Raw genomic sequence first — 15,343 nt, forward strand, 5'->3', positions numbered from 1 at the left:
GACTGTTGTACGGGGGCGGTGGAAAAAAAGGGTGCTTGTGGGGGAAACATTTGGTTTAGTTCAGAAACCAGTGTGCCAGGCTGGTGCCTAAATCAGAATATTAAGGCTAAAGCTTCCCTGGGGTCAGGGTCACAGTGCTGTCACCAAGCGGATGCAGAGCCAGGCCAGCTGCATGCAGCCTCTTTACGATTTACGACCAGCTCAACGCAGGGCACCCGAGCTGGACCAGAGCATGTCATCCTTTACCAAAACACAAAGCCAGCCCCCACCTCAGACCCTTGCCTGGTCCCACCTGGGGCAATGCCTTCTCTGTTCTGGGATTTCATATATAAAATTCCCCATCTCTGCTCTCTGACTCCCTCGTTTGCTGTCTTCACAGCTCATCCCATCTGTCCCCATTTTAAAATCTCCTTCCCTCCCTCTTTTCTCACTAGGTCTTCTTCTGGTGTCGCTTCTCCCACCCACAACACAGCCTCATTTGTACCTGGTCTGACCAGGCTTGCATGCAAAGGGATTAAATCATCATTTGAACCAGCTCCAAGGGACATCACTTGGAAATGGAACCTTAAAATATTAACTAAATCAGCCACTTCGTGCTTCGGAAGTTGCTTTTCCTGCATTGCAGATGGGGGGGTGAGCGCTCGTACTGCTTACCATCACTCTTCCTCTCTGTGTGAGCTGGCAGGCAGAGGGCGTGCAACGTGCTGTTTGCTGATGAAGAATAAAAGCGTGAGGTACACCTTTTCTTCTCTGCGAGCTGGAAATCCAGGTCTTTTATGTTGTGCTTGGAACGTTTGACTCAGCAGCTGAATTTCACCCACCACCTCCAAACCTCTCTTCCACAGGGAGCACTGCCAGTAGTTGATTGGGTGAAGGCGACAGTTTTCAGCGAGGAACTGATGCAGAGGTTTTGCATTCCAGGTAGGATGCGGCACATCCCAGTAAGGGCTTCTCTCTAAGCTCCCACACAGTGGTGGCCACAGGGCCTGCCTCTTTGTGGAACCACTGGACCGTACCCATCAGATTTTGGCCTTCACAGTCTCAAGGTTGGAGCAATGCAGAGTAACTGCCATCTGGGGAGGCCAAACATGCTCTCTGCCTCAAAGACATAGCTTAATCGTGCTTGGTGAAGGGGGAAAGATGGCTTCCAGCTGGGGCTGACAGATTTGCTATGACCCCACCCAGTAAGTGAGCATCATCACAAACTCTGCCACAGATAAGAGGCTGGGACTCAGACACAGTACATATTTTATTATTAAAAAATGCATAAAAACTAAAGACATGCTTCCCAAAGTTAGAATCTATATGTACATCTGCGCTTCCCAGGCAGCTGCAGGGAGCATAGCTTTCTGCCCTCACTGCAAATGTGCACCGCACAGGTTTTTGTTACCGTTTGTTAGGTGTTATCTTCTCACCTGCATTTACAGCATTCCAGCTAAATGAAGAGAAAACCCTGTACTGCCTGGGGTATAGGATGGAGCAGTTTGTATCTGTGACTGAGAAACTGTACTGAACTTCTGGAGACATCTGTAGGACATTGCTGTTCAGTAGGAAACTTTACAGAAAGGATCCATGCCCAAGCCCCAGACTAAAACTCCCCTTCCCTAGGAAGCGTTCTCACTAGGGGCTGAAACTGGACCTGAATTTTGTAGTTAGCCCCGAACCTTACAATAAGGAAATACTGGGCATTGAAGGGTGGAGTGTTCCGATACCAAGTCTGCAATTTCATTTGACTTATTGGTCCCACCTTTGCCAACTCAGCAAATGATGACATTTGTGGTATTCGTTTCTGAGGAAGAACAATGTGGAATCCTAAGTCTTGTGATACTGCCGAGTTTTCAGCACACTGGAAATAAAAGAAATTAAGATCTAGCAAATATTTAGGATAAGTAGAATAAGATGTAACTGCACTTCCTTGCTGGGAACCACTGCACAAAACAAATGCTGATTTACAGTAAAATATTAAATTATTAAAAACCACACAAGCGCTTGCAGTTATAGTGAGTCAGACATGCTGATTGGAAAACAAAACAAAACCCAAAGAGCAAAACCATTAATTTTGCCCTGTCTGGAAGGCTGCAGTGATACTAGTCTATGTTCTGATGTGACTTTTACAGCGTGCCAGAAGACCTCCTAAATAGGAAGGCCAGTGGTTCTCAAGCTTTTTCATCACGAGGACTCTCTCTTCAGAAAGAGATCTCCCAGTTGATCCCTTCCCCCCAACACACACACCTTCCCAAAACCGATTTCACACCTTCACTACAGCAGCTACAGCACTTGGTTATTTGAAAAAGTCATAGGACTGTTAAAGAGAAAGATTAAATGAATCCTGTTTTAAAGCAAATGCTGATTCCTGCTCCCGCTGAAACTGAAGCAAGTCTGCCATTCTGTAGCTAAGCTGCCTCTTTCCTCTCCTGGAGGGCAGCACTTAGCATTAATTAGCACTGTTTCCCCATACTGCTGTTAAGTCCTCTCTACACTGCTTCCTTTCCATCCCTTTGAAGTTGGATTCTGTCCTCACACATGCCAGCTGCTCTCCCTCCCTTCGCATTTAAATGCCAGCTGCAAGTCTGGTCAGGCCTGAATTGGCATCAAACAGAAGAAAAAGAAAGACATAAAAGAGGTATGTGGGGTGAAGAGGGATGCTGGATTTTCATTTTTTCTAATTTCATCGCTCACCAAAACATCTGAAACTCTTAAAAGGGCCTCAGACTGAGGAAGCAGCAAGTGTCACTGCATGAAATAAGCCAGATGTTCGAATTCAGTGCTGGGTAGAAGCAGATCTGCAGATCAGTTTGAGAACCACTGAGGTAGGCAACAAGTCTAGGCAGTACTGCTGAGTGAACACAAGAGGAATTTTGCCCTCTTGTCCTGAATGATAGTGTAAATACCCACTAGTGTTTTCAGAGGTACCAGTCCCGAAGTCACGCAGCCAGGATTGAAGACAACATCTACACAAGAGCAAGCACTGACTGAACAGAAGGCGTATTCAGCTCTGCTCCAGCAGTCAGTGAGAAGGAGCCCGCCTTAACTTTGAACTCCTTTCAGCGGGATGCGATCAACCTGTAACCCTATTCCCCCCCTCCCCAAATCCAAGGGGATGCTGGGGTTGTGGTCCTTCCAAGCCGTCTGCCACTGCAGCCCACACAGGTGGTGAAAGCTGAAAAAGCTGCCCAAGAGCTCTGGCCAGTGCTGTTCAAAGCCATTCCAGATCCGGCATCAGAGCCCCAGGTGACACGGCACTGCGGCTGCACATATCCCGTCCAGGGAAGCAGAGTGTCACTGCTATGTACAGGCTAACAACTTTTCTCTCCTTCTGTCTCCAGCTCATACAGAAGGCTTTTGTCCTCCCCTTCCTGCCCATCTGGATGCCTTTCACCCTCGGCATCATCTCCAAGGCACAAGGGGCTCATGATGTACCGATAGTCACTTGTGACAGCAGCAGCCGCCCCAGCAATGGTCTCTTCACCGTCCGTGTTTCCAAAGGAGGCGTGCAGGCCAGCGTCACTCGCAGACGCCTCTTTGTCCTTCCCAATGTTGACATAGAGAGGATCTTGACTGGAAGAGAGTGTGGACATCCTCCCACGAATCATTTCCAGCTGGGACCGGAGCACTCCGAAGCTGGGGCGTAGCTTGGGCTCAGGATGCCAACATCTGCACATGAGATCATAGCTGCAATATAGAGGGAGACAAGAGCACTGAGAAGCAGACCAGCCACCCCCTGCACCTCCAAACAGGGGCTCTGCGCAGCGCAGCTTAGAAAGCATAGACACCTTCCCCAAAACCTATTGGTTTTGGCCTTGCACAGGTGACAGCACATAGGCAGCCATTATGGATCTAATTCCTTGTTTCTTCCCATTTTCAAAGGCATTCTCACTCTGGTCAAAATAATTATTTAGACAGTACCAAAAAACCCCCAAACCCTGTCAAAGGATGCTGAACTTCTTGGTTAAAACCTCGTTCCACTGTCTCTGGAGAGCTAGAATAGGACTGTGAGTGTGGCACCATTTAGCAATAGCTTTTGAATTTATTCACAAAAAGCATCCCAACAACCTCTGCCATGGCTGAAGCCATCCCTCCAAATTCTAGTTCAATAGCAGATAAAACCCAGGAAGAAAGAAAACAAGAGATCCAACTGTGGGAGGTGCAAATTATTTCCAGAATATTCTTTTTTCACACCACGTTAACTCAGTGCTGCCAGCGTAATGGAGGTGTGCTGCTGTTGCTGCCCGACAGGTTGCCAGCAGGACTGGAAAAAGGCACAGTGGGTTTGTTCAGAAGGCTGCGAAGGAATGGACAACAGCTTCACTGCTGGAAGAGGGAAGCTGAAATGGCCTTTCTACTACAAAGACACCACCCCTACGCAGAAGATGCGTTCAGTGCCATTAGCAGCCTCAGGCCCCATCCTGCAGCATCTCTCCTGCAGTCAAACGCCAGCCACCTAGCTCTGGTTGCCCAAGGGCCAGCATCAGTAGATGTTGCTGGCTCTGATGGCCTGTGCTCAGGCAAGGGGCGAGGAGCCCTGCTCTCCTGCAGCTGCCTTCGCAGCTCAGCGCCGGCGCTGGCTGGCCTCCCGCCGGAGCCCACTGGGCTGGAGCGTGGCCAGAGCCATTGTCCTCCTCCTCTTTGTGCATCACCCACAAGACTGGCAGCTGCATTCCTATGGCATTATTGTTGCCAGTTCTGCAGGGAACAGGAACAAAGCACAGTACTGGCCCTGAAAAACACCGCAGACAAATGAACCTCAGTTAAACTTGTAAATGGAAAAAATCTGATATGGCCTTTATGGGGAAATAAAGCATTTCATGATGGCTTTTATTTTACTTTTTGTGTCCCTTGCTTGCTATCAGCTTTACAAGACTGGTTTTGATCTCACACTAGTTTTACAGAAAGCTTCTATGGTTCAGTTGTCTTAATCCTGATTTACGTCCCTCACAAACAGTAGAAATAACTCTAAACGCTCCAGATAAAATAGAAACTTCCTATTCTGTGGCCCCAAATAAAATATCTTCTTTTACCCTCACTCGCAAACAGCAGAAATTCATTTGAAAGAAAGGTAGAAAACTACTGGCTGTACTGAATTAGCCCACAAGTCCATTTGCCCCAGTACCCTCCCTCTGAGAGTGGCCAGTAGCAGACGCTTGGGGAAAGCACATAAGCTGAGGGTGAGCATGTAGTGAGATTTTTCTGGTATATTTTCCCAGGTCTCAATAACCTGTAACTCAAGGGCCTCTTGAAATGGAGGTTGTGCCTTTTTAGTAGTTTTTGATGGGTTTTAGTTCAATGCCTAGCAGGTTTTTGAATCTCTTCTCTACTTTTGGTATCTATAACATCCGATGGCCATAAGCTCCACAACTTGGAACCAAAGCTACTCACAGCAGTCAAGATGCAGACATATAATGAATTTAAGCACTGGTATAACGATGTTTTCATTTAAACTCAGGAACAGTTAAAAGGAACTGCTGAGAAGATAAAAGTGTACAGCTTTAATAGCAAGAGTACAGATTATTCCCTATGTGGAAGAAAGGCTGGAGAAAGAAAACCACATGAAATAATCCACCATCAGAGCAGCAGGGAAGAGGGAGGAAAGAGGACTTCATGTTGTCCATTTTACACACAAGGAATGGCTTGAAAAGGCCACTAAAGTCAGTGCTCATAGTTAATGTTTTGCTTTGGGCACAACAGAGAAAACAGAGACTTGCTTGGGCACTCAGTGAAATGATTTAACCTTGTCCAGACTAGACAAGCTTTTACCCTGGGAGAGGTTATGGTGACGCTCCCTGGGGGACCTCAGCCCCATGTGTGGACTCCAGGAAACTCCAGCCACCACCCATGCAGCAAGGGTTCCTGAGCAAACATTTCACGTAACCTGCTGGCCAAGAATGGTCCCTTGGCTGCAGGACTAAGGCAGGACCACAGGCTGCAGCATGTGGCTGCCTGCTCCCCCGTGGGCTACCCGAGTCCTTCCTGCAAGTCTGAAAATGTCTGAAACCAGTACCTGCAAGATTGTCCCGGGTTTGTTTCCACCTGTAATTTAAGGTGGGACACTGATCTACAGAACCTTAGATCCTCCTATCTACTCTCTTCTCTTTCATCACGCTATTTCTGTGAGAGTAGTAGATCCAATTTTGAAAACTGGGCCAAGCTTTGAAAGACACATGCAGGCCACTGCCTCTGCAATCCAGTTTCCTTGTAGTCTTGCTAGATTGCTCTTCTATTCAGCCTTCAGGGTGTGCCATGAAACTCATCTCTTTTCTCAGATGCTGGCCTGAGAAAGTAGGGAGCAGTGAGTTTCTGGAAACACAGTTACAGTTGCCATAAAGCCGAGAGCTGCTAATGTTGACACTGTTCAAACCCTTGAGCCAAGTTAGCTGCTCGTGTAGCTACCACAGGTTCCAGGCAGCTCTGCCAGCAGAGAGTATCTGGTAGCTAACCCAAAGACTTTCTAGTGAATGCCTCTGTGTCCTGGAAAGTGGATAGATTCAGATCAACAACCCAGCCAGCTGCCCCTGTTTCCTTCCAGAGAGCCAAACTTCTCAAGGAATCACATGTCAGTAGGGCGAGGAAGTACTCACACATCTTCCAGGCACTCTGGCGGCTGCTTCAGCCTGTTCCCGCTGATGAGGTAGTTGTAGATTTCTGCATTCTCAATACCGGCATAAGGGGTTTGCCCTCGGGTCACAATCTCCCACATGGTCACTCCAAACGCCCACTGAAAGGGAACAGCACACAGAACAAGTGAACAGACACTTCCCTGCTCACTGGGGTGGGGTTTCAGCATGCTCAGACTGTGCTGACCCTTCCAGTTTGGGGTAATGTCATGTGAGCAGCAGTGATGCAAGGACTATCCAAACTCTAGCTAGAAAACAAAGAAATGATCCATCAGATGCTGCTGATGCTGACACATCATCTTGGGAGACACCTGAAGGCCTTGCCTGGCCCCATCCTGCAGTGAGGCAGGGGAAGATTGGGAGCTACTGCTGTCTTCCACCTGCAGACCTCTCCCAAGCATCTCCTACTCATGGTTCTTTAAGGTATATGGTATCAGTTTTGTGGTTCCCAGCTATAAGAAGATTTTGATTTGGGGCTCACAAATCAGTTTCTTAATTCATTGAGCCAGATTCTGAGGTACTGGAAATGTACAGGCACAAATGAAAGCAGAGTTTAGCCAATAAGCAGGGCGAGGAACAAACCACTCATGGCTCATATTCATTTGTGCTCTACACTACAACAGTCATACTTGTACATTTAAACTAAACTGCAAGGTTTGTTAGGTGCAAAAAATTACTATTTTCATAAGCCAAACCCTGTCCAGTGTCTATTGTACACTGGCTGAAGTAGCGATCACCAATCACTAAACACTGCCTATAGTGGTTACAGCAATCACTGGGCAACACAGCAGCTAAGTTACAAGGCACTCTTGGTGATCTCTTCAGGGACACTGTGACATGGAAAACTGCAAAGGCAAGTCCACAGGCCTGAAGGAGAAAACTAATGTGAAACCAGATCAAAAGGCAGCAAGGAAGAGGGCAGAATGTATCAGAACTAAAAAAAAAAAAAACAAAGGGAAAGGAAGCAAAAATTTCAAATGAATGGGTTTAGCCTCACTCCCCAGGGGCAAAGTTATGGGCTGGAGTGTCTAAGCACTGATATATTCAGAATCTATGAAGTTCCACCAATGCCTTCTGTAGGACAGAGTACCTTTGCTGCACTTGTACATGAGTGTGGGGGTTATATGCATTTCAAATGCCACCTTCAAACTGTCATGCAGAAGAGAAAGGAAAAAGAATAAGAGTAAGAAAGGAGAGACTGCATAAAGAGAGAGGAATAGGAAGAGGAGAAGGGGAAAGGTAAAGGAGAGGATGGGGATAAGCACTGAAAAATGAGGACCAAAGGACAACAGGAAAAGGGTTCATGTCTTCTGCCATAATCCACTTGCGCATACTTTCAGTCTTGAGTTCTGACAGCACCCAAAGCAGAGGTAGCACTGTCCCTCAAACACAAGGCAGACTCCCTTTCCCATCACCAGGGTCTTTTCCCAGCCTCAGTGAATACAGGATTCTTCCACTTCAGTGGGAATACAAGTGGTCTCCAAATGCACTACAGCAAAACTCACCACATCACTGTGTGTTGTGTACAGATTATCTGCCAGACTTTCCAGAGCAAGCCACTTCACTGGCAGCTTGGAGGCACAGCCCTGACGGTAGTAGTCTCCACTGTAGATTTTCTTAGAAAGCCCAAAGTCTGCAACACTCACGTTCATGTTCTCATCCAACCTAAGGGAAAGTTTTCATGACCGAGGAAAGCATTTATTGGCTACCTCAGGCAAAAAAAAAAGTTACGTCCAGGGAACTGAGGTATAGAGTTCACCAAGTATTACCCAGAAGGATAATGACTTCATCTACTTGATGACCAATGTGAAATAGTTTAGTGGCTTCAGATCAGTTCCTTGAGACTAATAGGGAGAGAATTAGGACCAAGGAAGTAAGGAAATGGCTATGCTCAGATGGTCTACTTGGTTATGCAAAGTGAACTCAGATACTTTCTGTAGTTTCCAAGATTATCATCAGAGGACACCTGAAGTGCTCGCTACTACCTCCAAGGCCTGCACCCTGTATAGGCCATCAAAAAAAATAGGGTGCTTGCCTAGACTGCCTATTACAGCTCCTCAAACTAGATCTGCAACATCTTCTCTCCAGGCCTGGTTAATGGTCTGAATTGCTCTGTCACCCACTTAAACATAGACATGTCAGTAAATAGTGCACGTAAGGCCCACAAAGACTTCATGCTCCCAGGCCTCATAAATGACTCCTGGCTTTCCCCAGAAGATGTGCTGCAATAGGCATTCAGCTTCCTCTGGAGGAAGTCTGTGTTTTTTAGATGTTTAAAAATAGGAAATCAGTATGGGTTTCTCATAAATGTCAAAGCAGGCTCACCCATCATTTTTCATTATGACTATCAGGCTCCTGTCTGTACATCTGGACATTCAAATGCCTTTGGAAATCTGCATCTCATTGCAGATTTTACCAGTTGTCGTGGTTTTGTTCAGAGGCAGAGTTCTGTCTGCCAGAATGAGTTGTTCCTTACTCTGTTCTCAGGGAAGAAGCAGAGTGGAAAAGATAAAAAAGGACTTTTCTTCCCTTCAAAGCAGGCAAGGTAGTTTGGGGACAAGAACAGCAATGTGGGATCAAACGGTGTGTTCACCATGCAATTATTTCTAAAGGCATTCTCCACAAGCTTTCAGGGAAATTCTCCACTTCTTATATTGTGATAATCAAGTCCTCAAAATAGATACAAGAAATACAGACTTCAGGCTACAATGAAAGTTCCTTTCTCCTAACACAGCCAAAACCATTCTCTCCTGTTGGTTACATTATATTGCGGAACAAGTAGCCCATGCTGATGCACAGCCATTAAAGTGGCTAATTAGAGACACATATTGTAATCAACTCTATGAAGCTAGATGTGCAGACCAATGATGGAAAAGTTCCATATAAATAGGGTCTATTTGGAAGCTCAGTGTTAGGAGTTGCTCCCAGCACCACCACACACCCCCAGCCCTGCAACCATGGCTCCCCTATGCCTATTGTCACTTAAATGCAAAGACCAGCATCCTCGGGCAGGACGCCCCCCTATTTCTGTCACACGAAAGGCTTTTCATCCCTCTCTCACCCACTCTGGTCTTTCTGTTCTCTAAAAACTCATGGGTCACTTACATGCAGTTCCGAGCTGCAAGGTCCCTGTGTATGAAATTTTTTGAGCTCAAGTACTCCATCCCACTGGCAATGTCAATCATGAACTTGAGGAGTGTCTGAACAGGCAAATTCTGAAAAAAATAACAGTTTATGTTTTGTTCCTGGAAACTTTCAAGCACATATGGCATAATTGTGAGATCTGCTGCTAGCTTACTGAGCAGGGATGGGGGATATAGGGAGGGGATGGAATGCAGGAGTTGGTCCTCAACATGCACGGAATGAAATATTTCAACATCACATCTCACAATTTTCTCTGGTATTAAAATCCAGTCATCTACCAATGCCTTTGGGAGAACAACCCTGAACCGATACAAGTACATTCTCTGAAAATCTATACACTCCCAGAAGGAATTCTACAGTAAGACAGACTTACAAAAGGGTTTTCCCCAATTCGTGACATCAGCAGAAAAGCATGAAGGTCTCCATGCTTCATGAAGGGCAGGATCACCATGGGAATTGGGAGACGGCCCTTCGGACGGCTCCGTAGACTGACTCCTAATAAGAACACACATAGCAAAAGGGTTTTAGCAAACAGATCAGTCCCAAGGGGAATCTTACAGGCCACTGTGCCTTTCCCTTACAAATCTGGAGGAAAATGTGCAGTTTTGGTGGGTAGGTTCCATGCTCCAAGCCACTTTGCATGGCTTCAGGCCAGGAGGTGTTGAGATACCTCTAAAGCTGTTTACTTTAGGCCTACTGCCTCTCAGCTCTCCTTGCAGGACCGGCTATAAATATTTCTAGGATCACTCCAGACCAGACAGCCCTGAAGTCCAGGCTCTGCAGAGCAATCTCCACATTCTGGAAATTGCCTGTGTTCCATAGTGTCCACCCACAAGTGTCTTGCTTCTTACTCAGTATTTTGGAAAGTCACAATCTCCCCTCCCTCTATTCATCTACCAACCCACCTGTTCACATTTCACAGCAGTTTAGACATATCTCAGCCAGGCAAACTCTCCCTGTAGGATTTGCAAGAACCAAAGAAATGGCTTAAATAAGAGATGCTTATTAATGGTGTATGAAGGCAAGTGTTGTGAGCACTTACACACACTCCAACTCCCTCTAGGCCTGGGAAGGACCAAGGCTGATATGTGCAGGACTCCAGGCAGCACAGAGCACTAGCGCTGCTGTTGGACAGCAGTGGGGGTGAGTATGTGAGGCTGTGTGGGATTGTGCAGGAAAGGGACGTGCTCTGTGGCACAAGCAGCAGCGCTGGCTTACCAATCAGTTTAGTGACATGTGGGTGGTCAAACTCCTTCATACAAGCAGCCTCTCGCAGGAACTCCTCAATGTCAGTTGAGGTAAAGATATCCGCTGGAAAAAAAGTGACTGTAAGTTTTCTTCCTTTGTGGGTAGCTCCAAGGGACTTTACAGATAATCAGACACTTGTTCTTTGTGGCACAGCACATCCTCTCAGACCTACAGCTAGATGAGCCAGTTTACAACAAAGCAGAGCCTGACACCTTCTCCCAGGATGGGCGGCAGTAAGCACACATCAGGGACATCTACTAAATTGGTTCTTGGCAGAGTATAGACCTGCTGATTAGCAGCTCTTTTCTCAGTAACAACTTTCCTTGGAAGCCATGCAAATCATGTGTGGGTAAAAGATGGAAGAATTAATTAGCTAAAAGGACCTAGTACAATGTCAGGAGAGGAGATGTCACATACAATTAAAGAAAATGTTGAAACTGAGGAGATGGCCTGGAGCCCCCATCTGGCACAGCAGACCCCAATTCATCTCTGATAAGGAAGGCATGAAAGATCAACATTTTTATGTCTCTTAGCATGACTGAGTCTTCTTAGGTGCTAGAGCTAAGATTTCTTAAATAACCACACTACTGGAGAGCTTGGACCAAATTCAACAGTGACATGCATCAACAAAAATTTGGAGTAAATTACTTCTCATTGCTATTACTCCAGATTTATGGAAGTATATCAGTATAATCAAGAATTAGCCCAGTGGACTACTTCTTCCACTGCTGCTGCTGAATTTAGCAGGAGTCCTCCAGTCCTGCTGCAAGATCACTCAGACCTGTAGGGGAGTATTCACGTTATCTGCTTTAGGCAAGTAATTTAAGTATGATTCAGAAGACAAAAGTAGATTCCCGTTTAACAGTCGATGGAGAAAGGAAGGTGCCTCAGGAGGGTGACAAGAGAGTTTTCAAGTTACATGCCTGAAGCTAGATAGTCTGACTACACAAAAACTTTCAAACTGATTATTGTTGAAACTGGATAAAATGATGCAACTTACACTAATGTGGTACTAGTATATTTAGTACAAACTGGTATTCTGTGGCAGCCAAACTCAGCTTGAGATAAGTGTGACTCCTTACAGGCAACAGGGGTGAAATAAAATAGGTTAACATATATATACATAAATATATGCACATACTTGCTTTGACTGACACCTATCTATCAATTGCTTTTCCTTTTACAGACTTCAGCCTGACGAACGTGTTAGTTGCCCTTGTTATGTACACTCATCAAATGACAAATCAGAAGGGAGTTTGACTACTTAGTCAAATATGCTTGACTGACATGAGTTAGCTCGTTGCTGCATTCAGCCCAAACACTCTTCTGGCTGTCTATGCCACCTGATGTAGTGCTGTGTTGAATCAAGCAACTGAATGAGATCCTCTATACACAGAAGAGGCTGTAGCTATGACTTGGTTTTGGTTGCACTCACCACATGCTAGGTGCTGTACAAGCAACTAAGGTGGTATAGGTCCTTCCCTCAAGAGCTTCCACTACAAGACTGACATAAAAGGAGTGGGAGACAACATGGGTAGAGTGGCTGAGTGGGAAGCTCAGAGAGGAGTAAAGAGCATCGGGGGATGTTTGCTGGATAACAGAACAGATACCATTTAATCTTTCCAAGCTCTCTTAAGTACTTCAGGTAGCCCTACTCTCACTTACCTTTCAGCATCTTCACTGCCACTTTCTGGAAAGAGCCATCATCTAGCTTCAGTAATGCCTCTCGAACTGACCCAAACTCCCCTGTGAAATGACCAGAACAGGCAGTGAGGGAACAGCTTCTTGTGAAGAAAGTATGATTCACAACAGGTTCACTCCAAGGGTCACTGGCAAAGAAGCTGAATAACCATAAGAAATACAGCTACCAGCTTCATTTTCATTCTGCAGTTCCAGCTAGCAGCTTTCAGCATATGTGTGTCTAGAAGAGGTAGCACTACCAGTAGACAGAGGCCACTGTGCTGGCAGCCCAGAAGGCAAAGGAAAACAAAGGAAAACAAAGCAATTCTCCACCAGATGCATGATGCAGAGTCAGAGTATAAGCTGGGATCCCAGGCAGACATTTCTGGGGAAGCCATATCATGAAGAATGAGTCTGAGTGAGGCTCTGGTCAGAGAAGGGGCTATTAGCTGGAGCAGTGAGTGGATGAGTTGGCTGAGGAAGCTCTCTGTGCTGACAGCCGTCAGAGCTGAGCAATGGTGCCAGGACTCAACCATTTGAGACACAGTCAGGCCTTACCTCTCAAAACTCAGGGAATTACTTCTATGAATCACAGCTAACCAGACAAAACATAGAACGCCTACTTGTGTGTGCATGTTATGCTAATTCACAGGAGGAAGTGTTTACCCTGGTGTGTTCTCTAAGGGAGATAAGAAGAAAGGCAACTGGCCAAACCCTCTTCAAATTATTTTAGCCTGGAGTGGCTTTATACCACACCATAATAGCCTCTTTGCATTAGATCTGGCCCTAGATTTGCTCTCCCTGATTTTGTAACAGCTTACCCCACCCAAAATGCATTAGTATGAGGAACTCTGGTACTGAAAAGAAGGAAACAAAATACGGCACTTGGGACACCTACCCCAAAAACATTATCTTTCCACTAGCTTTTCACCAGTGTCCTTCACTACTTACTGTATGGCACATGCTTATTTCACAATAACCACGAGCAGTGGATCTGACCACAAAAGAGGAAAATGGGAAGGAGCAAAGGCATTTTGTACTGCTTCCATATCATGGAGCTGTTGCTCAGCTGTAGAGTCAGCAGAGCCCAAGATAATGCAGACACACTGTCTTACAGTCTGTATGCTGAGCATGGGGTTGTGGGAATGGGGCTGACAACACACACCAGATCCTGCCAGCTACTATCCTCCTACCAAGGCCCCACTGCAGCCAATTTCCACTTTGTTATCTCTCATGGGGACAGCCCAGAAGGGTTGAAGCAGGATCCCAGAAACTGGCCAAGAGCTGACACTCACAAACAGATGACACATGTGTTTAATTACTTAGCATCGTTAAGCCTTCTGAGACCACTTCTGCAGGAATGTCATCTTCCTGCTCTGAAAGAAACACATTTGTTCTAGGAGGGATGGAGCAGAAGGAAGCTCCCAGTGGGAAAGGGACAAAGAAAACTGCAATAGAACTAGTCTTACAGAGAAAAAGGAAGCCAAACCCTTCAGCTTCCTTTTGCTTATGATCCCTGACTTACGCTTCTCTCTTAGTTATTGGCTCTATCATTACACGTTTTCACTTATTTCTAGAGATTGCCTTCAGCCTGAGAAGTAGGGAAGGATGATTCAGTTAGCACGTTGGCCTGCCATTTGGGAAATCTAAATTCAAAACTATCTTTTCACACAGAGTTTCTGGGCCAATTTTTTAGCTAAAGTTAAGTGAAAAGCATCCTACCTTTACTCTGCCCATCCCTCCTGACCTGAAAACCTCAGAGAAATGTTAGGAGCACCTGTGTGGGAGATCCACAGTCAGAAGAGCTCCTAAGGACCTGAACTAGTGAGGACAAATGTGAGCAAAATTCAATATCTGTTCCAAATGGGTCTCTATAAGAGCCCAAACTAAAATCTGGACTCAAACCACCCCAGACATTGAGAATATCTGAAACTGAATCAACATTTTTTTTGAGGGGTTGGAGTGTTTGAGGTAGATCACCTCTGTCTCTGTATTGTCTCAGTCCATTTAATACTTGATGCATGCTTATGTAAATGGAAGGAATTCTATAGCACCACTTTGTTAGTAGAAAGAGCAGAAGTTTAATTGAATATTCCTTTGTTTAAATCTCTGAAAGAAATTCACACGCCAGTGAATCAACAGCACGTTGGAAAGCTGAGCATAGACTGCAGTTCATGAGTCTGTAGAGCCATATTATAGGAATGGCTTAGCCAATATCCTCTTAGTTATGCTAAACCTTTGAAACGTTTTACCCCAGTGGAAGAGAAAGTTCCATTTAAATTGCCATCTACAAGCAGAAGGAGAGAAAACAGGCTGCTTATAATTGCTTCTCCCTACTCAATAGTAAAGGTAACACAAGTGGGACTTAAAATGTAAAGCCTTGTTCAGTTTTGGTTCTTACCCTTGCCCAACATTCTTCCCAAGGTGAACTGCTGTTCCTGTATTAAGACATCTTTGAGTTTTGTCTTCAGCTCGTCACTGATCCCTACACTCTCCACTGGAAAAAACACAAAGAAAGAGTCAAATAAGGGATGCTTAAATATTCTGTCACAACATCAAGAGTCACCTGTTCTAATCTCTATCTCCCATCCGATTCCCATACTGTAAGCAGAAAAAACTGAAAAAAACAGAGTTCCCTTCCATGTCCTCTAGCCTCACCA

The 15,343-nt window shown here is 45.6% G+C and overlaps 1 protein-coding gene across 8 annotated transcripts in view; it reads right to left on the reverse strand.

Annotated features, from left to right (window-relative positions):
* Nucleotides 1–1,236: 1,236 nt before the first annotated feature.
* The window catches only part of TYRO3 (TYRO3 protein tyrosine kinase), a 44,087-nt gene continuing 29,980 nt past the window's right edge, over nucleotides 1,237–15,343 (reverse strand). For all 8 annotated transcript variants that reach the window (XM_069784429.1, XM_069784428.1, XM_069784425.1 and 5 more), the window contains 8 exons: nucleotides 15,085–15,180; nucleotides 12,669–12,749; nucleotides 10,974–11,066; nucleotides 10,129–10,250; nucleotides 9,717–9,826; nucleotides 8,117–8,276; nucleotides 6,576–6,712; nucleotides 1,237–3,672 (listed from right to left, as the gene is read on the reverse strand). In XM_069784429.1, coding sequence (XP_069640530.1) covers nucleotides 3,297–3,672; nucleotides 6,576–6,712; nucleotides 8,117–8,276; nucleotides 9,717–9,826; nucleotides 10,129–10,250; nucleotides 10,974–11,066; nucleotides 12,669–12,749; nucleotides 15,085–15,180 — 1,175 coding nt within the window. In that variant the 3' untranslated portion in view covers nucleotides 1,237–3,296. The remainder of the gene's footprint in view (nucleotides 3,673–6,575; nucleotides 6,713–8,116; nucleotides 8,277–9,716; nucleotides 9,827–10,128; nucleotides 10,251–10,973; nucleotides 11,067–12,668; nucleotides 12,750–15,084; nucleotides 15,181–15,343) is intronic.

Source organism: Haliaeetus albicilla, chromosome 5, assembly GCF_947461875.1.
Source record: "Haliaeetus albicilla chromosome 5, bHalAlb1.1, whole genome shotgun sequence".
Taxonomy (NCBI): domain Eukaryota; kingdom Metazoa; phylum Chordata; class Aves; order Accipitriformes; family Accipitridae; genus Haliaeetus; species Haliaeetus albicilla.